Consider the following 22,006-nt stretch of genomic DNA (forward strand, 5'->3'; position numbering starts at 1 on the left):
TTGGCATGTGGGTTGTTATGGAGAGCAGGTTGATTTTTACGAGCTGACGTGTTTCACGATTTTTTACAGTTTCAATACCAAATGACTTCTCCGTTGGGTGACGTTTCAACTAGTATGGAGGTTATATAATAGATGCATATTAATAACACCTAAATAATTGTACTTTTATACTGCCAGTACTTCAACAACTCTTTACTTAATCTATCTATACTAATATAAATGTGAAAATTTGTGAGGATGGATGTATGTATGTTTGTGGCTCTTTCACGCCTAATCAACTGAACGGATTTAGATGAAAGTTTACAAAAATACAGCTTATACAGCAGAATAACATATAGGCTTACATTATAACCAGAATTACACAACGTAGTAAGCCATTACGTGTCGCGTCTACTGTAAGGCGACGGGGGACGATGCGCGAGGGTAAAGGGGCGGTCTAAGCAATGAAGCGCCATCGCCGATAACGCCACCCGAACGCGGGCAGACGCGTGAGGGCAGTCGTTATTGACGGTTGTGATAGTTTTGCGAATTTCTTTATGGGTAACAGAATTCGATTGTCGAAGCCATTCATTACTTATGTAGTTGGCATATTTGTTTAGTTACTGTATTTTCAATGTAAAAATATAAATCACCAGCTGCTGCCCGTTCTTATATTAACGTACCGCCGAAGCTACTGAACCTAGAATCTTGAAATATGCAGATAGGTTCTTTGTACAGCATAAATAAATTTCCCCGAGAGGGGAAAATAGTGGTTCAAAGATTGTATTGAATTTCGTCAGTTTTGAAGTTGAAAACCTGAAGTTTTGGGTTGATAAAAAAATGTGTGACTATTTGTTTGAAATGGTCTGTCACGAAACTTAATGTGACAAACCAAATTCTACGCGAGTGGAGCCGTGGGCAACAACTAGTATATCATATGTTTTGAAAAAATTAATATGAGATAAAAGTTTGTTACCTATCATGTTTTGTGGTTGATGAGTTGTTTGATCAGCAGGGTTATTTTGTTCAATAGCTACAGAAAATGCAGTAGTATAATGAGCGTATACATATTTCACTTTTTCTATATTGTCAAAATAATGGATTTTTGAAGGAGTACAAAATAAACGAATTAATCACTGATTCTAATAACTTCAGTATATATTTGCAGCAACATAATGTTCCCCATGCATCATCACAAAACTGCTATTTATAACAAGGCGCGTACAAAAACACTATGCCCTTTGAATAAAAATATATTTTTTAAATTATTTATAGTATTTCAGCATTCAATTTGTAGCGTATATAGCATTTCAAAACTAATTTAGGTGATGTTAGTTGAGGTATAAATTGTAATCAAACAATTGATGAACTTTGTTGTTGATTTCAGAATGAATATAAAGTTTTCAGTAACAGCAACATCATCAAACTTGGGATAAAAACATGCATCAGAAGAAGTTGCATCCAATATGAGTTGCACTGGTAACCTATAATAGTATGAATCACAGCCACAACCTCTTAATTTAGTTTCAATGAGAGCTGTTTAATATTTTGCTATTTATTTGAGTAGGTTTACCTGAATTACTGGAAATGCCCTCTTATAACATTTCAATATGTCTAATAATCGTGGTCAAATTGTGGTTCCTAAAGATGTATATTAGGATCTGAATCACTTTATTTTCTACTGATCTCAAAAATCACTATGTTCTCGAAGTAAAATTGTGTCCTAGATACTTTTTGTGTAATCTGATCCATAATACAGTTAATTCGAACGAGCTCATTTCATTCTAGAAGCCAGAAATAATAAATATTGTCATTTGAATTTCCTCCATGTTATTTTCCCTGTCTTCATCAATATGAAAAACTCAATTAGAGATGTCATCAGCCTCTTCAGGTCTATTTCACATGTTTTGGCATGTTCTCTTCTTGAATGGATATCTCTTTCCAAGATTGATGATCTAAGAGTTCTTGAGTCATGTACACTTTTTTCCACATTGGGCCTCTGACTGAGAGAAGCGCAATGTGGGCCAAGAGATCTTATTGGAGTTTTATGAATGTGGCTGAGGTGTGTACAACTTTACAGTTCGAAATAGTGTTTCAAGTTTTTGAAAAGCAAACTTAGCTATTGCAGTATCTGATTGTGAGATATATGTATCTTTCTGTGTAGCCATTAGTTAATGCCGATTTTGTATTCACTATCGATACATATGCTTTGGTAATGGAGCTAACGGTGATGTAAAATTTAATATTGTAATCTTATATAATCTTCAGTTTCAAGTGCAAGCAGCTTTTGGACAACCAATATGCTGAGTGTATATACAATTTTACCTTTATGAAAAAATGCCTGTACACTCTTACGTTACTTGAGAAGTGATATTTTAACATGAATAACATACATTTTCTTTCTTCGAAAATATCTTCATATTTTGTTCATTAACACTCTACAAAAGGAGTTTGTTAGGAGTATTGAATTTATCTACTTTAAGGCGTTGGATCCAATTTTGATCAAAAATAGCATCTTAACTAATTTGAATAAGTAAAACTAGCTATACTAAAGTTATTTGTATTATTTATTTTACCAACTGTAGTGTTTTTGTTATAAACACCTGGAAGCCATCTGACTTGTTTTCCAAGTCTCTGAGGCTTACTGGTTTTTCCCTTCTTTTTCATGACAATCCATTCGAACAATCTTGTTCCCTGTACTAGTTTGCTGTACATATATTATTTTATTCTTTTGGATATAATTTGGATTGTTGTCTCCTATGATCCAGTGCCTTACATTCACATAAAATGTGACAAGCTGTCTCTCTCCCTTTGTTGCATTGCCTGCAGCTAAGATCTCCGTTGTAATCTATTATTTTGTTCAGGTGTCCTCTCAATGGGCGATGGGCAGTGTCCAAAGAGTAGCCCTGTAATTGTTCTGAGCTGATTGAAGGAGAATTGAAGAACACTTCAATTCTCTCAGGTGGTCCCTTTATAAAGGTTTTCCCCTGTGTTCCCGGGTATGTTTCCCCAATGGTTTTTATGTTTCTTATAGACCTCCTTCCCAATCAGGTTATGTACCAAAGATTATGGTACCCCCATAACTGGTTCAGGGCCTATACATAAGAGTTGAGAATCCGTGTCGGCATACTCATCAACTTTTTGGTTGATTGTGGTAGTCAGTTTATAGTCAATCTATTGCCTTCTGTTAGTTTCTTTAGTTCTCAAGGGCATTCCCAGATCAGTTTCAAAGTCACTTTTGAGATTAAGTGCCGTCTTTATGTGAATATATTGATCCGCTCAATTCGTTGCGGCCTCAAATGTTTTTTTCTTGTGCATTGTAAGATTCTCGCTCTATTAAAGTAAAGAAGGAAGATTCGAGTGTCTTCAATGCAGCTATTGGACTGGTTTTCATTGCTCCCATTATTCCCAACATATAACTCTGCAGCCTGCTCAGTTGTCAATAGCGGTGGTTTGTTTCGTCTTTGGCCACCAGTCCATATAATATGCATATATCGTCATAGATTTGACTACTGTCGTGTAGAGCCAATACATCATCTCAGTATGAAGCCTTCTCTATTGACATGCCTGGTCTATCAGATATTGGTCTCGATGAAGTGGCCTGGTAGCCAATGCTGTGTCGCTAATATGCTTGTCAAGCAGTTTTTCTAATTTATTTATTGCAAAAAACATTTTCCCAGGATTCATAATGAAGGTGGACCTAATCAGTTTCCATATTTTTGGTATGTATCCCAAAGCCAAACTTTCCCTGAGTATTATACACAGACTTTAATTTCCTCTAAATTTACCATCTTCTTTGCTACCAGCTAACTATTCTTTCTGGACGTCCTTTTCAGGTGATGAACCAGGAAAGTGCACCTGGAGAAGCCCTCCTATAGTCTATCCTCCTGTTTTTGTGTACTCCTCGGTGTTTGTTCTTAGACCTGAGTATATTGGATCAATTCGACCTCCTCGCACTGTCTCTTGGATTTCATAGGACTTTGTTTTTTTTTCAGTTGAAGACCTTTTATATTGATCCCATACTCCTGATTTTCTTGCATTATCAAAGGTTGTTCTAATTGTTTCATGCGTGTCTGATCTTTATTCCACCAAGAGAAATTTCTGTTAGATCTCTGATTAACTATGGGACAATGTTTATTGTCTACCTAATTTTGTCAACCTATGCTCATATATTTTCTTACAAAAGGTGTATCTTGTTCGCACTACTCTTATTCCAGATTGGTCAATCCCGCCAAAAGTTATTCGCCCTCTCTGCTTAATCAAAACATATTGAACGAGTAACTTATGGCGAGAATGAAATAGGCCTAGTGGCTAAGTGATGTGTATCAAAATAGTATTCTCTGATAGTATTTAAAACTTTCGACTTTAATTCACTCAAGGTTACCCATAGTGAAAAAAAATCTGATAAATACTTGTAGTGCCATGGTAACCCGTGACGAAATACGAGTTTCATTGGTCGAGAACTATTAGTGTGAAATTTTCATTACAGTTTTTCTATGGATTTCTCCCTTTTCCTTGAATCAGTGATCTATGTATTGATAATATAAATTTTTGAGTGTATTGATTATCAATTCAGAATTGTTATAGTTGTTGAAACAATATATTAATGATATTGACATCTTTGAAAGTGACAATCGCTCTCTGTTATATTACAAAAATCTCGTCTAATATGTTTCACACTTCGAAGATCAATTTCTCAAAGATTCAACATTTTTAGTAAGTCGTATGATTTCACAGCAGTAAATATACGGAAAATTTTCTTTCTTGTATAAAAAAATATTTGGTTTTCTACTTCTCCATCATTATACAAAAATGTGAGAAACTTCTAAATGAAGTCTTTTAAATAAGATGTGCGGATCATGCACAAGTTTCTTTTAGATATAAGCTGAAAAAAATCTCATCTGAAACAACTAATAAAACAAAATTCTACTCACACCGAAATCTTTCCCTAAGTCTAATTTGAAGTTTCGCATGTCTTCATCCTCATCAGCACCTTTTTAGATAATTTCAAAAGACGAAACTCATTTCCTCTAAAAAATTACGACTTTATGTCACCAGAAGAGAAACATTTCTTGTCCCAATGACAGTTTGCGAATATATGTATTAACACCTGTGCATGATCAACAGATCTGTGTGAAGATCTCTTCCTACTCCGGAAGATTCTTTTGTATAACGATAGAGAAGTAGAAAGCCAAAAAGCTTTTTCTTAAAAACTCTCTCCTGAAAATATTCCCTTTTGAATTTTCTTCTTGTGATAGGATGGACTATAAATTCAATGCGTTTCTTCATTTCAGTTTGATCTGATGTTATCCGAAGATGGCAGTGGTCGAGGAGCTGCTCTGGTTGCAGCAGTGGCTGCAAGACTACAAAAAGAAAAGCAAGCCGTTCAAACATAACAGCAGTTACTTAATTTCAAAATGAATTTGTATAGGTTAAATTATTATTTGAAAGAGCTACTGGCTTTGAATACTATTTACTCATAGTTCAATGTTTTGGGTTCTTATAGACTGTATTTAGACATCTAAAATAATTTTATTTCAACCATCACTATATGACTCAAAATAATTCCAAAGTTGCAGTTGATTCCTGTTAAGTTACATCTTTGATATTGAATATTTTTATAACACTTGAGCTGTTACTTTGTATACCAAATTGTTTTAGCAGAAATTTAGCGAAAGTTTATTTTGTTATGTTGTTGTAAGTAGAATGTGATCTTAATCAGTTGTCTTCAATACTCTAGGACAATAGTTCATTTTCGTAGCTTGTGAAATTGTTATAATGATAAAAATTTGATTTCTATGACTGCTACCAAGATCATTTTGTTTGTACATATTTGTACATTAATTTTATTACTGAAGTACTAAATGTTCAGGTACTTATATAATTGTCATTGTTTTTATACAAAGGCGGTGATTTATTTTAAAATAAATATAAATGAAATTGTAAAATATGGAAATATATGTCACTCACTTATTGTGTATTTAATTTTGTGAATATTTACTAATGATAATGGAAAATTAATTGATTTGCTCCCAAATCTGTTTTACCGTTAACCAGCTACGAACTCTCAAAAGTCGAAACCCCTGCGAGCTAAGGACTAACGAGGTCTTACCTTTTAACGTGTGATTCCTAGCACAGGTTGGACTATAGAACCACCGGTATACACAGCGTTCGATTGAGTGGAGCAAACTACCCTCGTCAACCCAACCAGCTACCGTCCCACCTAAAATGGGACTATAGATTCTAATTAGTTCATAATGACTTATTTAAGTCATGAATTTTTTGAAACACAGGTCATCTGTAGACCAATGTATTTAAGGAGGAAGTCCTATAGAGAACTAAATATGTTTTTTTCTATAAAACAAGTTTTTATCAATTTATAGTAGGCTTTGTTTGAGGTGAGATATTCATAGTGAATTCAGGTATTGGAAACTGAAAAGGATTGTTTTCCGAAACGTTAACCACTTGAGAAAGCTAAGTATCAATATTTGATTTTTTCAATTGATTTTTTTCCTTTCTATTTGTGGACAAAATTTATGAATAAAACAAGTTACTAACTGATTGGACTTTCCAGTAGCTTTTTTTTGTACCTTGGGAGCTGTCTGACTTGTCCATTTAGTCCAAATCTCCAGAAAACACTGCAGCCTCTTGGGCTTATTGCGTTTATTCTCCCATCTTCTCATGACACCCATTCCATCAGTCTCGTTCCCTGTACTAATTTGTACAGGTTCCGAGATGGATGTTCATCATATTCTTCTGGGCGTAATTTTGTACGTCCATATATTGCATGCCTCCTGTGATTCAGTGCCTCACATTTGCATAAGATGTGTAGAGCTGTTTCTATCCCTTCAATGCATAATCTGCAGCTGAGGTCTCCGTTGTACAGCCCCAATTTATTCAGGTGCCCTCTAAGCAGACAATGACCGGTTAGTAACCCTGCAATTATTCTGAGTCAATCCCTACTATATGGAAGTAGTTCTTCGGTTCTTTTCTTGAACGGTTCCCTAATGAAGGCTCTACTGTGTTTGTTGCCAGGTACTTTTGTCCAGTACTCTGTGTGCTTCTTATTGGTCCATGTCCTAATCTGGTTTCGTACCAATGATTTTGATACCCCCCCAGAGATTTAGAGTTGGCAAAGTATGAATTATTTTTCTTCAAAGTTTTTCTACCAAACCTACTACAGAAAAAAATAATATACTCGATGATGAAATGTTTATCGCCTGCTTTATTTTCTACAACAAATTATTTTTCAATAAATCCAATATAGCTTTGAAGCTGTATATTTCTGTTATATAAATGTAAGATACTTTTTGTACTCCAGTGTGAAGGAATGAATTCACTTCAAAGTTTTGAATATTCAGAAAGAAGGCAGGAAGTCTTTTCACCCAAAAAACAAAACAATTGTATAAACCTGAGAATTAATCTTTCAGAAACCAAAATAAGCCTGACGACTGTTTCGAAGATGAATATCCATTAAGAAAAAAATATTTTGAAATAAATTTTAAAATGAATTGATGGATGTAACTGTTACTACGTGGTATGAGATCACCATGGAAAATAAGAATCAAAACTTCCTATGTATTCGTAACTAACTTTACTGCAGTTTCACCCTACAAGGATATTTTCAAATGTCTATTGTATTCGTTACAAAATGCCCTTGGAAAATGTCCGTGTAGGACAAAACTGCAGTAAAGTTAGTTACGAATACAAATGGTAAAAAAACAGTTTTAATTCTCATTTTTCATGAATTTCAATATGCTTGAAAATTGTAAATTTTCATAGCCGTATATAATTGTTTCAATGCTATTTTCCACAAGTACAAAATTCAGAATAAGGTACTAGATAGATATATTTATTTGATCAAATGGGTGCAAGGTACAAAGTTTTCTATAAAATAAAATAAACAGTATAAATTTGTAATAAGTTTACAGGGTACATTATAACATATTAACAAATTAAGTGTGGAGGTTCGGCGAGCATCTTCCTTGCGTCAAAAGTGTGTCTACGCACATGTTCTAAATATTCTGAAGTGGAATAAAAACAGTTTTTTTTTAAAACAAAACTTATTCATATTTTAAATATCGGCAGGAAGTGCATTACACAATTTAAAATCATAGGAGATTTTTTGTGATTTCATCAGCCTGAAACGCTGTGGTCTAATAAAATTGCTGTTACGTGTATCATGATTGTGTTAACTGGATTGCTTGGGAAACAAGGGGGCCCTTTTGTGAATATCTAATAGGCTTGAGTAAACATACAAAGAAGGCACCGGCATAATTTCATGAGTGATGAATGATTCACGGCAAGAGTATATGAGGAGACGATAGAACAAATTCATAAACACAGAGACAAATTCAAATTAAAGGAAGAAAATATTATTATAAATAAAATCTGACTATCAGTATTCAGTTGGGTGAATATTCGCATATTTCAAAATACTTGTTAGGATGGTAGCCTGGTGGGTTGACGTGGGTGGTCAGTTCCACTTAGTCAATGGACTGCTGTGCGAACCGCAAGGCCGGACGATCAATTTTCACTTTCTATCGTCCAACCCGTGTTAGGAATCACACGTTAAAAGTAAGACCTCGTTAATCCTTAGCTTGAACAAGTTTCAACTCCTGAGAATTGTCGTTCATAGGGGGGCGACAGCTGGTTAACGGAAAAACATATTTTAATTAACTTATTTTATTTAATGTGATTCATTGAAATGGATTGTTAAATTGTCGGTTGTGACAGACTTGCCAAACAATCAGTACAGAATCAGATGCGTTTCCGATAATATAATCAAGTCTTATATCCGTGTAAAAAAGAAAGAGCTCGTCACCATGTTGTAAGTCAAGAATGTTCCATAATAAATGGAATAGAATGGATGTGTAACAGTGTGTCACACAAAAATTTCGTATCTTCATAAAGATACGGAGCAAATTTATTCAGTTTGGAGTGATGCTCAAAAACCCAGAAGGTAAATGTGGCAGAACATAATGATGATGCACATTTCTTTAGTTGCACCGATCAAATGTTGTTAGGCAAATTGGATAGCAATGTCTTGACACAATTACAAATAGCAAAGGTAGCTTCTCATAAACTTCACTTCGAATAGTAAAATGTTCACATCAGAGCAATTTTTTTATGCTTCATGCTTTGGAATATTGATATTGCACGTATAGGTGAATATGTGCCTCTATACATTTCCTGAAGTTGCTAAATTCCAAACTGCTATAACTACACACCTCGACTACTTTTAGTTTTTATAAAGTTCGAATTACATCTACTTTAGAATATTGCTCACATATTTGAAGTATGCCTTTGATCGCACCCTGAGGCTGATATCTATACTTACACTTAGTTATGAAAGTTACTCACTTAACACTTACTCATTCATCTCTGTTTCTCCATACTGCTGAGTCCTAGGAAGCTGACATTTGGTATGTAGGTGCTTCTTAGGTCTCAGATGCGCACTAAGAAAGGATTTTCAAATATGTCAACTGGGACGCCCCCCGTGGGGATAAACGGGGCGTGTTCACATATGAAAATTACTTTTTCATCACTGTTTCTCCGTACCGCTATATTTTCAGAAGCTGAATTTTTATATGTAGTTTCGTTTTATGTTGTTGATGAGCAATAGGAAAGGATTTTTGAATATTCCAACTAAGGCACCCCTACCGGGATGAAAGATCGCGTTTACACATGAAAATTACCTTTTTATTACAGTTTCTCCATACCACTATATTTTCGGAGGCTGAAATTCTGCAGGTAGGTTTGTTTTATGTTGCAGATGTGCAATAAGAAAAGATTTTTGAATATTCTAATTGGGGAGCCAGCCGCGGGGGAAAAAGGGGAGTTCATAAAATAAAGTTACCTTTTCATCAGTTTCTCTCTACCGGTACATTTTCGGATGCTGAAATTTTGTATGTAGGTAGGTTCGTTTTATATTGTAGATGTGCAATAAGTGGGGCGCCAGCCACGGGAAAAAGGCGCGTCCATTGAACAATATATTTTCATCACTGTTTCTCTATGCTCTTATATTTTCGGTGGGCGAATTTATATTTAGTATCAGAATTGCAGCTGTGCGGAGCCGGGGTGGTCGCTAGTAGATTATATCTAGGAACGAGGCTCGTGCCTGACTAAAAACCCAAACATCACAAGCAACCTTGGTAGTCTGGAACATCAAAGGAAGGTTGGGACATGACTTTTTTCTACAAATACTCTCACGAGAAGTGTTTAACACTTATCCCACTTTAGTTTTACGAGAGAGGTATATGTCAAGAGTACATAGCAAACTTTGCTATTATATTGTAAAAACTTGAATACTATAGATTTGGAGGACTTTCTTATCAATGGATAGAATCCTACCGATTGAATCGTAGTTAAATAGTAAGAACTGATGAAAAACTCAAGTGTGGGGTTCCACAGGGCTCGGTTCTGGGGTTCTTTTCTTAATTTATGTGAATGATCTAACATCTAACATATATTGATACATTACATTATATGCCGATGACACACCTATCGTCTGGAACAGTACCAATATTGAAGACTTAAAAAAAATGTGTTGAGGAAGATATGAGAAAAGTGTTTAGCTGATGTGAATCGAATCGTCTTTCGTTTAATATTAAAAGACCAATTTATTAACATTCAAGCTCTCTTCACAAAATTTGACAATTAATTCGGAAAGTATAAAAAATAAAACCTAGGCAAAATCTTAAGGAAACCATATCAACAAAAAAATCTAATTCAAGGAACATTCAACAACATTTTAAAAAAGTTGACTTCTGGTTGCTATAAAGTTAAGATGATATCGATAGAATTAGGATATTCTACAGTTAAAATGGTGTATCACTCTGTATCTGAAACTGACTTGAGCTATGGGATTTCATTATGGGGTATTTGCAGCAAATATGAATTCAACAACATATTCAAATTACAAAAAAGAACTTTGAGTTATATGTGTGAAGCTGAATATAATGAGAATATAAATCCCAAAAAATATCAACTGCAGAATCATTATATATTTTGCAAATGGTGTTGATTATAAAGAAATATTTAGACAGGTTTGGTTTCCATCAATCATTCTGCAATACTCGCCAAAACGATGATATTAAACTTTCTCTTCCTTCCACAACAAATATATAATCACTTATTTTACACTTTTTTTTACTTGGTTTGACATTGTATACTATATTGTATGCACAATAAAGTATATTATCATCATAATATAGGTGCCCATAACTTCAAGGTTCAACTGTATTCACACCAATCTAAATTTTTCAAGATTTTTGTTCTTTGTTGAAGTAGAAAAAGGATCAAAATGAATCATCCACAATGAGGCCTATCATTCAAAGTTGGACACACTGTCTATACACGTTCCTCAAACATGTAGTGATGCTTATTTAGAAATTGCCACCTATTATTTTCATAAAAATTGAAATATATTCTCACCAGAAGATGAGTCTACCAATATTCACAACTCAGTTTTTCAAATTTCAGTGTACATCAGACTTTTCGAGAATGTTTATATTTTGTCAACATGATGAATCTATTTCTGTTAATATATTGGTTGTTTAGTGTTGAAATAATCTATTTCAAATTCCCTTATGAATATTCACTATAAAAATTAAGAAAATAAAATTATATCTATGTAATTCAAAGTTCAAATGTAATTTCATACTGTCTTCGATTTTGTAACTGAAATATCTATGAGTGGATTTCCCAAAGAGTTTTCATTGGTATTTTTTTGTCTCTGCTTTCTTTGAAAGTTTGCTGTTTCAAAAGAGAAGTTGAACACTTGAAGAAACTAGCAGTTAACTATTGCAAGCGATCTCATGTATAGTTTAAACAAAAAAGATCATGATTACCTATATGTGAATTCTTCTCATGTCAAAATATTAGGAACGGATTAATGATTATCCATTAGTCTTATAGAGTAAAAAATAGAATAAGTACATATAGATAACATTGGCTTGGACTTATGAAACTACACAAATGTGCCATTATGCAACGCTCCCAAGCAATTCCAAAATGAAGAGATCACTATCGGTTGAAAATCCTCAAATTAAATTAGTTATAACAAAAATGATAAGCGGTGAATTGGCGCAGTGATAGCGCGCCCATTTTACTATCGAAAGATCGCAAGTTCGATCCTAACCTTGACAAAAAAAAACAGAATTTTTCCAATTGAAGATGGGATGACTCTGCAACGTTACATGGTTGATGAGAGTGATAAATAGCAAGTCATAAGTCAACGAAATATAAAAAGTCCCCTTTGTATAACGCCATAAATCTGTATAATAAATTACCAGAGCAGATCAAACAAATTACCTCTGATAAAGTGTTTCATGGTAGAGTAAAGCAATTGCTGCTGCAAAAATGTTACTATAGTTGTAATGAATTCCTGGGAGATGATTTCCGTTGAGCAATGATTTTACTTATTTTTTTTTCCTCTTACTATTATTTAGTGTTATCTTCGACGCCTGTTCCATATTTTTACTAAGGAATTTATATACGTGTCTTGTCTATATATGTGTATGTATGTGTCTATGTTTATATATGTGGATGTGTGTATGTGTGTATATATGCATATATGTATATACACATATATGATAAATGAAATACCTACCTATTTTATTCGTATCACACTGTTATTATGTTCTATATATATATATATATATATATATATATATATATATATATATATATATATATATATATATATATATATTAATTTTAAGTTATTGACATACCATATGTACATACTGTACCTCAGTGGCAAATAAATAAATATTCCCTAGGTGGCTCGAGGTGTTATCAACATTGCCTATCCAGAACATGAGGCTAATGACCAGGCAGTCGATGCCCCCAAAAAATACTTGAAAATGATAACAGAATTATATGATAATGTTAATGAATTCTAGATTATACTTCCTTGTATCAATGACCTAATTCAATCAACGCCAAAGTGTAAATTAATCGTATTTCTTATATTTCAAATTTATATCAATTGATTTTGAAACCTATAATGAGGTTCTTAATTATGAATCTTCATGTCATCGAAATTCAACATTGTCAGAGAGGTAGAAACAAATGCAGTGGGAGCAATAAAAAGGACAGGGAAGTTTTGCTATATAAGAAATATAAACTTTTTTTGGTGTTGAAATATGTCAAACTCAATAACGATTTGTACAAACACATCTCATTAATAAAATAAGTATGTGTTTATGAAAGATCACACAGATTTTCGGATATCTATGCTTTCCGAAATCAGAGAAAGCCATTAAAGACTTTAAAATTATTTGAGATTTCAACGAAGCTATACAGTTTTATTCAGTGGCAATCAATAATGTGTTTTTCTGTGATAACATATTTTTTACGAGAGCAAATTATGAACTACATGTATGCAACTTTGAGAGATGAAGCTAAGCATCATTGAACGTTGACCTATCAAAAATATAGATCGTTTTTCAATTAAGTAAAACTTGGATAAGGCAACTTCAGGATTGGTAGTTCACGAGTATTGTTCTTCTATTTAAAATAAAACCATATTGAAAATAAATTGAATTTTGGCGACATAAAAGTTGAAATGCTTCCATATAGAAGATGTTTTTTCCAACCAGACACTTTTATACAACTTTCGCCATTATCATTTTTTGATACTGCTACAGTTTTTGTAATTTTCACTTTATATATCTGAAAATATTTCAACATACTTCAATTCGTTTCTCTATCAAATAATATCAATAATGTATAATAGTGTTCAAGACCCCTTCAAGGGACTCATTTCCAAAATATATTTTTTAAACATTATAAAATTACATAATTCACACTTTTGAACATTATCAAATATCTAATTCATTTACCAAAACATTGAAATTTCACGGAAATTCAAATCCATTTTTTTAGTCCAACCAAGCAGCCTTGCAAATAGTTTTAGCAGATCTCCAAATATTATTTCATAGCAATTAACCCATAACACCTTGGTGAAACCACAGGATCAAATAGTTGAACCAGAAATGAATTGTCATGTCCCTGCTCATGCAAAAACAAAAGTCTGTCAAGTAGAATTAAACTTTCTATTACTGGCGACAGCATTCCTCGTATTAGATAAAATAAATTGAGCTCATGGATCTTAGCTTCATGTTCTTCATATACTTTATTGATTTCCAGATCTGTTATATCTATTTTCAAATCCAATTTTTTCATTGCTTTATTAACATATTCTGAAAAATCAGAACACTGTTTTCGGAACCGGCCAACTTGTCTCTTTTCTTTTGTCAGAAAACTGCACTTTCTATCAAGCAGCACCTCAAATAAAGCCCTGTAAAATATAGTCCTGTTAGGTAAATCTTTTCCATCCATAATTCTATCAACAGACTGTGCAGCTATCATTCTAGCAGATCTTCCAATTACAAACTTCTTCTGTTTCAGGAATTCACTCATCGGGAAGCCTGTAGAGCATAAATTATCATCTCCTTCATTTTCGAAACTTTCGCTGATAAAATGGTAGCAACAACCTACATTACATATTGTTTTGATTTGTTCATTGGCAGAAAATATTCGTATGGAAGTAGGCGCTAGGTCTCCACAGGTATGCAGACCAACAAGACCTAAACCACATGGTTTTTCTAAGAAGACATCAGTTATCAATTGATCTAAATCAATATCTTCATCTACATATTTAGTTATTTGTTTATACAAATCCTTGGTGGTTTTTCTCGTTTTCTCGTTATCAACTTTCACTACACTGTTCCAAATTTTTGATAACTTTTCTACTCTCTTGACTGCACTGTGGGTGTTGATTACCGAAGCATCTACTCCAAGAATTGGTATTTTATAGTGCAACGCCAACATAGAACTCAAGTAACCTCTCCCATCTCCGATATCAATGAGATGACTTGTCCGAGAAATACTTTTCAAGGCAGCCGACACGCAACTGAGAATATCAACTTCATGAGATTTTTTGGAAGTCATGAAAATATTGAGTCTCAATCTCAGGAATTCCTCACAGCTTAACTCTTTTAAATGATTCAGAAAACTGTTTGTGGTGAAGCAAACTGAGTGAATATTTTTCAGTGTAAACTGTTTCGACTTGTTCACATATTCACACAAGTTGGGCATTTCTTTGTAATCATTTTTGAAAATACTAGAAATCACTTCTTGCTGACCAACTTTCTTTATTTCTTGTTTTATACTATTAGATAAAAAGTTTTCGAATCCATCCTTTGAAAAATAATCCACCATATGAAAATTTGCAAGAGGTAATAGAGGCTCCAAATAACTTATCAAACATTCTATTTGATCCATAACAAACTGACACTTCGAGGTCATATTCAGAATGATAGAGTATCTTTTTCAGAGTAATGAACATTTACTTTGAGTTGACTACAAATTTTTTTAAATTTTGCTCTTATGATATTTATAGATTCACCCAAATCTATGTGGTCCTCATTTAGTCTTGGATAGTTATCCAATAAACTTTTCAAGCACTTCAAAGAGTTAATAATTTTTTCTGGCCTTGTCTGGGAGTTTTCATAATGTGTCAAAAATGTTTCAGTAATTCCAGTATAGTAACCTATTTCAGCACCTAATTCAGCACCTCTATGATAGCCTAAATGATATCCTTCTGGATTTCCCTGAACAAGTCCTAGTGAAAAGCCCTCCTCATAAGCTTCTTCTATCACATTTTCTTCAGATAAAAATATGTCACTGAAAACATCATTAATATCTTTTTCTAAAATACAAGGAGATAAATTTAATATGTGAAATGCATAAAAATACACAAATTACCTTTTTTATCTACCTGCATTTTCAATTAGTTGGAGTAAATATTGTTTTGATATAAATTATACCCTAATCTAGCGCCCCAGTCACAGTATACAGAAATACTGTGCCCCAGTTATGAAATGAAATGCGTTTTTCTTCTTCTTCTCTTCGTTTCTTGGTGTGTAAAGTCACTGATATATACCAGCTCTCCCCATTTTACAAGATACCTGTTGCATAAGTTATGGGCGTTGTCAGGTAGATGCACTGGTCTCGCTCACATCGATATTTCATCCAATAGTATTCTGCACTATTTGATCTTTTTCGTTTCGCATATAAATGTGTAAGATATTGGATATTCTGGATTGACGTAATTGTGATAAAAGAGGTTAGTACCAATAAAAATCATATTACAGGTGAGGATGAATTATAGTACATAGATGGATGATATATTCAGGGTGAGAGGTATTTGCAGACATTTATCTTCATGAGTTGATCTGATTATGGATTTGAAATCTATCGATTTGAATTCCTTAATGTTGTTAGTTATAGGAATTAGTTATAGCTGTATAGTACAATTCCATAATAATAGACATTGAATTCTCAGAAATATTATTGCATTAAAACGAAACCATTGTTTCAAGGTTGTGATTCTATAATATGTATTATCATTTTTTCTTATGTGTTCAGTATAAGTAAAAACGTCAGTCATTTCTGAAAATTTGGTGCCTACTATTTTGGAATTATAGACAGACACCGCTTTTAGAGCCCCTTAAGGATTTTCCTGCAGTGGCCAAAAGTGATCAAAAGTGCCCACTTGTCATTTTCTTCTTCTTATTTGTGAATCGCAGTTTCCTATAGATCATATCAGTTAGGTTAGGATTTTTTGAGCGCGAAATTCGAACTCAGGTCCATGTAAATCTTATGGGACTAAAAATTCTACGACTTTGTCGCCTTTTTCAAGTATTCAATCTTATTCCTTAGAACTGATTTTACATAAAAAAGATGAAATGGAGTTTCCTTTACCTGTTTGATACAAAATAATTGAAAAATATGGGTAATTTTTTATGAATTTGTCAATATAAAAATGCATTGCAAAATTCATGGAACGCATGTCTTAGATTGAAGAGTGGTATATTACTGGTGGCGCAACAAAGCGGGATATTTAAAATTCATGTGTTAATACCGACAAAGTTGAGCTGGAAAAATGTTATTTTGAAAACCTGAAAATGGTGCATTGTTTTGCTCTTAGATATAACCATAGGTATACAAGCAATTGCAATATGTTTGCAATTCCAAGGAATGAAAAATAAACAAAAATATATAAAAATACTAATAACTCTCATGAAGTTGAGAATGAATTTTCCTCACTTAGATATCTTGCCACTCGATTTATTTGCAGACCAACAACTATTACAAATATTTTTTTACTTGGGTTTTCCTTATACATAAAACACTTTACAGTGAGTTCATGACGAGTAGGGCTCCATGTCAAACAAATAGTTCCCCAATCCTAACAGAATGTTGTATATTTTTGAAATCCTGTGGAAAATTATTGTAGAACTCGAGGGTGTTGTACTGTGGACTTGTAACAACATTTTTTTTATTGGGTGGTTAAAATTAATTGGTGGTGTGCTCATGGATTACTTTCAAACTGTTTAAAACTACTCATCATGTATGATGAGAAACCTAATGTTCTCTTAAATATATACTTGTAGTAATTGTTAGCTTATAGAATTCCAAGCAACCAAACAGTATGCTCTTTTAACTTTACTTGTTCTCAATTGGTGATTTGAATGGTTTTATTTGTGCATTGTACCTGATCAAAATCTAATTTATAGGATGAAAACAAGAGAAAACAGTGAATGAATGCTGTCAGGAAATATTTGCTTGATGGTACTTTCATTTGCTCAAAGCACTTTCCCATCTATTTCATTGGTGAGAAAAAGCTATTGAAGGGTGCCAAACCTTCATGCATGTGAGTATTAAGTTTCTACAGCACTATCTATAAATCCTATCAAAGATTTGTATATTTTTTTAAGGTGCACTTATAGAAAAGTACTTAATTGTACGAATTTCAAGAAAACGTGCACCATTTCCATAATCAGTTTTCTAATAATTTCTGTAGTTGGAAAGTATCCGTTGAATGGGGTATCAAAAGCAAATGTGACCACATACAAATCAAGAGAGAACACTTGGTATCAAAATGATAAATATCAAATTATTCATATATGAAATGATAAATAACCTTTATTTAATTGAATCATGTTGAAAAAGGGACATGTTAAAAATTGTCTGAATGTGTGGAGTTTAGTTATGAAATTTCATATTACTTTTCATTTCAATGATCGCAACTGCTGTTTTGTTCAATATTTTACGTCATATTTGCTCTTCATACTTTTCATAAAAATACATCATTATTCAATATGGGTTAATAAGGCTAATAAGTGCTAATATCATTCTATAAATAAAAGGTGTTAAGTGAAAGAACATTTTCTACAAATGCCTGTTTCACAGAAAATTAACTTCATTAACTTCACCCTGTATTTCCTAATATTTTATATTTCTCAATATCTGTGTGAGCGTACTGCTTACACATGGAAATTATAAATATGGTATTATTCTTATAAACAGTCTCTTCTGAGAACATATTCAGAAAGAGGTGTATATTTTAGAGCTTTCTTGTGAGACAGTTGTAATGAAATGCCCAGTAGGCATTAAAAAAAATCAATAGAAAAGTTGCCATCGAAACAAGGGTTATATTTAGGTATACATGCTAGGAATCGCACCTTAAAAGGTAAGATTTCGTTAATCCCTGTTCGCAGAAGTTTCGATTTCTGAGGGCTGCCAATTTTAACCAATACCATTTTAGTTTGTATCCATGTTTATTTAAAGGGATCTCAATTTATTCATTTGTATATATAGGTGAATCCCAATTTTTGTTTACAATAAATTATATAACAAAGAAAGCTTGTACTGTAGGTACCACTTATACTTCTCCTATAATTATTATAGACACATTTATGTGTGTTTACTGAAGGACAATCAAAGTAATGAAAAACATTTACATTACAAGAGTGAGATTCTTGAAAATATTTTCATAATCACAGAAGAAACTGATTTTATCACAGTAGTTATTTTCAAGTCTCAACATTTCAGACAAAGGAGAATGATAACCATAGTTAGTTATGTGATATGGTGTAATAAATAGCTTTATTTGTCTAATGGACCTCCGTGGAATATTGAAAGTTATAAGGAAGAGAATATCTGGAGAAACAATGAAAACAGATATAATTTTGAATAGATAAACTAATGATTTAGTGTAACTTCGATATTGAAATCTGCATGAAATATTTCTAAAATGAAGTTGAATGTATGAACCCATCCTGTCTAATTTCGTAATAGTTAGTTTCCTGGCTTTGCCCTGATCATTTTCGGTAAACATATTTGACTGCAACTGAGACAATCATATTCAGTCGCGTTGATGAAGTAATCTTTCAAGAAGTACCGAAAACTTATTGAATTTCTGGAACTTCATATAGCTTTTCCTAATATGACTAATGACCAGTCCGTGCAAAGATTATTGTCAAATAATCTGAAAATGGAATTTTTAACAGGTGATGATCGACTGTATTGTCAAACATGCGCCAAACTAACTGACTGTTATAAGGAAACAAGTATAGCTGAGGTGAGGCACAAGTCAATCTAATAATAACACTAATGATTTTCAAACAAGACTCAACCTCTAACGGAAGCAAGAAACTCTTTGGAAGATTCGAAATAGATGAATATTTCAACCTAGCAGACCAGTATTATAATATTCATGCAGTCATTGTTCACTCTGTGGTTCTGGCGTTGATTGGTCATTATTACGCCTTGGTCAAAGACGAAACGGACTGGTTTAAGTTTGACGATAGTCGTGTCACGAAGTGTTCTGGCGATGCATTGAATTTATTGGAGCCTCTGGAGACACCCTACATTTTGTTTTATAAGAGAGAGGACATTGTTAGATCAGATGATGTGGTGCTGCAGGTTTTTCCGGGTTTTCCTGCAGCTGAAAAAGCAAATGTGCCATTGGAATCAATGAAGTCGCCCCGGAGCGCCAATTAATTTTTATTGTTGTTTTTATTTTATTTTTATCGTTGTTTTAATAAAATTATTATCTTTCAGAATAAAGTTGATAGTAAAATTAGTTTCAATGAATATGTCTTGAAGAGTACTTCGTCAACGCCGCTGAAGGTGACTATCGTAGTTGCAGTCGAAACGTTTGGCGTTTACCAAAGAAGACAACAGCAAATCCCGAAAACCAACCAAAACATTGAAGTCTGTCATAAAATCATACTAGATGAGCTATTGAAAATTGTTGATGAAGGATGCTGAAATTTTCCCTGATTCAAAGATTGATTTTCATTTTTTTATAACTGGTTTTATTTTTCAGTTCGCAGTTGGATTATCCAGTGAAAAAACTACCTTTGAAACATGAATAACTGAAATACCTGAATCCCTATAAGTATTTAGTTCTGTGATCAGTTTTTTTAAAGAATATTTGATAAAGCTTGTGCCGAATATCTGATAAGGATTGTGTGATTATTTATATATGTAGTTTGTTTGATTTAATAAAATAACATTTATTGATCTAAATGGTAAAACATGTTTTAGACAAGTAAATTGATTGATAATTAGCCGTTACTACGTGTTAGAAGATCATCATGAAAAATTTAGATTTTATACAAGTTCTATTGTGAAATTGACGTGATAGTCATTTTTATAATAAAAATAGGTATTTTGATATTTTTTATTTATCAGTGAAATCGCTCCTGAATTTCCACTAAAAGTTTTTCCTGGTCCATCCTGTAGTATTCTACCCGATTCACTAGACTCTGTCCCAAAACATCCATTGGTAAATTCTAGCAGTATTCAACTAGAGAATATTCCTAACCCCATCTTGGTTTCAAATACTTGATGACATCCAGATTAAACCACGATCATTTGGAGGTGATAATGTTCACATATCCATAACAATTCCAATCAACTTTGTTGTTATCAGTTTCAGCACTTTTTTGGGATGATGAGAGCGGCAAGTCGATGCAATACTCCGCCTGATGTCCCTCTATTCTCTGATGAAACCGCCCAGGGGAAGTAATGTTACTGGAGGAGAAATGATGAAATCCCTTCTTCATATTGGAGATCTGAAAGGAAAAAAGCAAAAATTTATTTTCTATATTGAAATAGAAGAAAATATCTCCGAAATTGAAGATGGCTTCTCAGATATTGATGAAGCTTTTGCTTATTTCTGTGGATATGTCGCAAAAAAAAAATTAAAAGCACCACCAAATTTGGAGAATGTGTAGTTTCGATATTGGGGAAGGAAAATGGAATGTTTAATTCCCTCATAAGAAACAAGAGCAGGGGATTTTTAACATTTCCATCACAAAAAATTATTAGCTCTCTTCATGATGTTGAAGCCACAATATCAGTGTTTTTGAGAGGGAACTTACAAGAAATTGCCTTTAAGTAATTTTAGGCAGCTTGTCAAATTTTTCTCCCAAAAATAGTGTAGGTTGTGAATACCACAAGGAAGAATTGTCAAAAGAGGCACTGAGGGCATATTTATAGATTGAGTATCTGCTGTGCTAAAGAGCATAATGTAAGAGCCCTCGAAAATAAATCAAAATATTTTTCTTAAATGGCTGAATTGTATTGAAGTTAAACTTTTTTAAAGTTTATCTCTTAGTAATCTTATGAAATTATTGCCTATTTATAATACCCAAATGCCAAATGCCGGGTATTTGTTGAATTCCATAATATCCTCGTGAATTACAACAAGCATATTTTACTTGCACTGCATAGTTTGGAACGGAGTTTATCCCAATACCAAAGTGCTATAAAAATACAATTTTTCTATGAGTCAAATTTCGAAAAATATAACTGAATATTTTCAAAAAACTACCTGTTCTGCTCTGTTCCTGTTTAAAATCTGTTTTTCCGTTAATCAGCTGTCGCCCCCATATGAACGACAACTTTCAGAAGTTGAGAAACTTGTGCGAGCCAAGGACTAACGAGGTCTTACCTTTCAACGTGTGATTCCTGACACGGTATATCATAATTGATGGTCACATCGTTTGAAAAAAAGAACTCTTTTACAAACTCAATGTAAAAGATTGTAGTACGCTATTAAAGTATATCAGAAGACATTTTGTATTTGTATTCTAAAAGAATACTATTTTTATCACTTCTCTTTCCAAGGTCACGTTCTAACAATAAACGGCAAAGCTTT

The 22,006-nt window shown here is 33.1% G+C and overlaps 3 protein-coding genes across 8 annotated transcripts in view; 1 reads left to right on the plus strand and 2 right to left on the minus strand.

Annotated features, from left to right (window-relative positions):
- LOC111512105 (hexokinase type 2) overlaps positions 1–5,952 on the plus strand; it is a 152,162-nt gene extending 146,210 nt beyond the window's left edge. For all 6 annotated transcript variants that reach the window (XM_074173049.1, XM_074173048.1, XM_074173047.1 and 3 more), the window contains one exon: positions 5,274–5,952. In XM_074173049.1, coding sequence (XP_074029150.1) covers positions 5,274–5,375 — 102 coding nt within the window. In that variant the 3' untranslated portion in view covers positions 5,376–5,952. The remainder of the gene's footprint in view (positions 1–5,273) is intronic.
- Positions 5,953–13,715: 7,763 nt separating this feature from the next.
- LOC141479850 (probable methyltransferase-like protein 25) lies at positions 13,716–15,303 on the minus strand. Its single transcript, XM_074173053.1, has one exon. The coding sequence runs from the start codon at positions 15,295–15,297 to the stop codon at positions 13,918–13,920; it is 1,380 nt and encodes a 459-aa protein (XP_074029154.1). The 5' UTR covers positions 15,298–15,303; the 3' UTR covers positions 13,716–13,917.
- On the minus strand, positions 15,245–15,911 carry LOC111512104 (uncharacterized). The gene is made up of 2 exons (XM_023168200.2): positions 15,757–15,911; positions 15,245–15,700 (listed from the first exon to the last, which is right to left on the minus strand). The coding sequence occupies exons 1-2, from the start codon at positions 15,773–15,775 to the stop codon at positions 15,300–15,302; spliced, it is 420 nt and encodes a 139-aa protein (XP_023023968.2). The 5' UTR covers positions 15,776–15,911; the 3' UTR covers positions 15,245–15,299.
- Between the last annotated feature and the right edge of the window lie 6,095 nt (positions 15,912–22,006).

The sequence above is a fragment of the Leptinotarsa decemlineata genome, unplaced genomic scaffold (genome assembly GCF_025532065.1).
Source record: "Leptinotarsa decemlineata unplaced genomic scaffold, Ldec_3_MD MMD2_tig00000199_RagTag_RagTag, whole genome shotgun sequence".
Taxonomy (NCBI): domain Eukaryota; kingdom Metazoa; phylum Arthropoda; class Insecta; order Coleoptera; family Chrysomelidae; genus Leptinotarsa; species Leptinotarsa decemlineata.

Bases quoted from the DNA above. Each gene is read 5' to 3' on its own strand.
- LOC141479850 (XM_074173053.1), bottom strand. From the start codon at position 15,297: ATGACCTCGAAGTGTCAGTTTGTTATGGATCAAATAGAATGTTTGATA.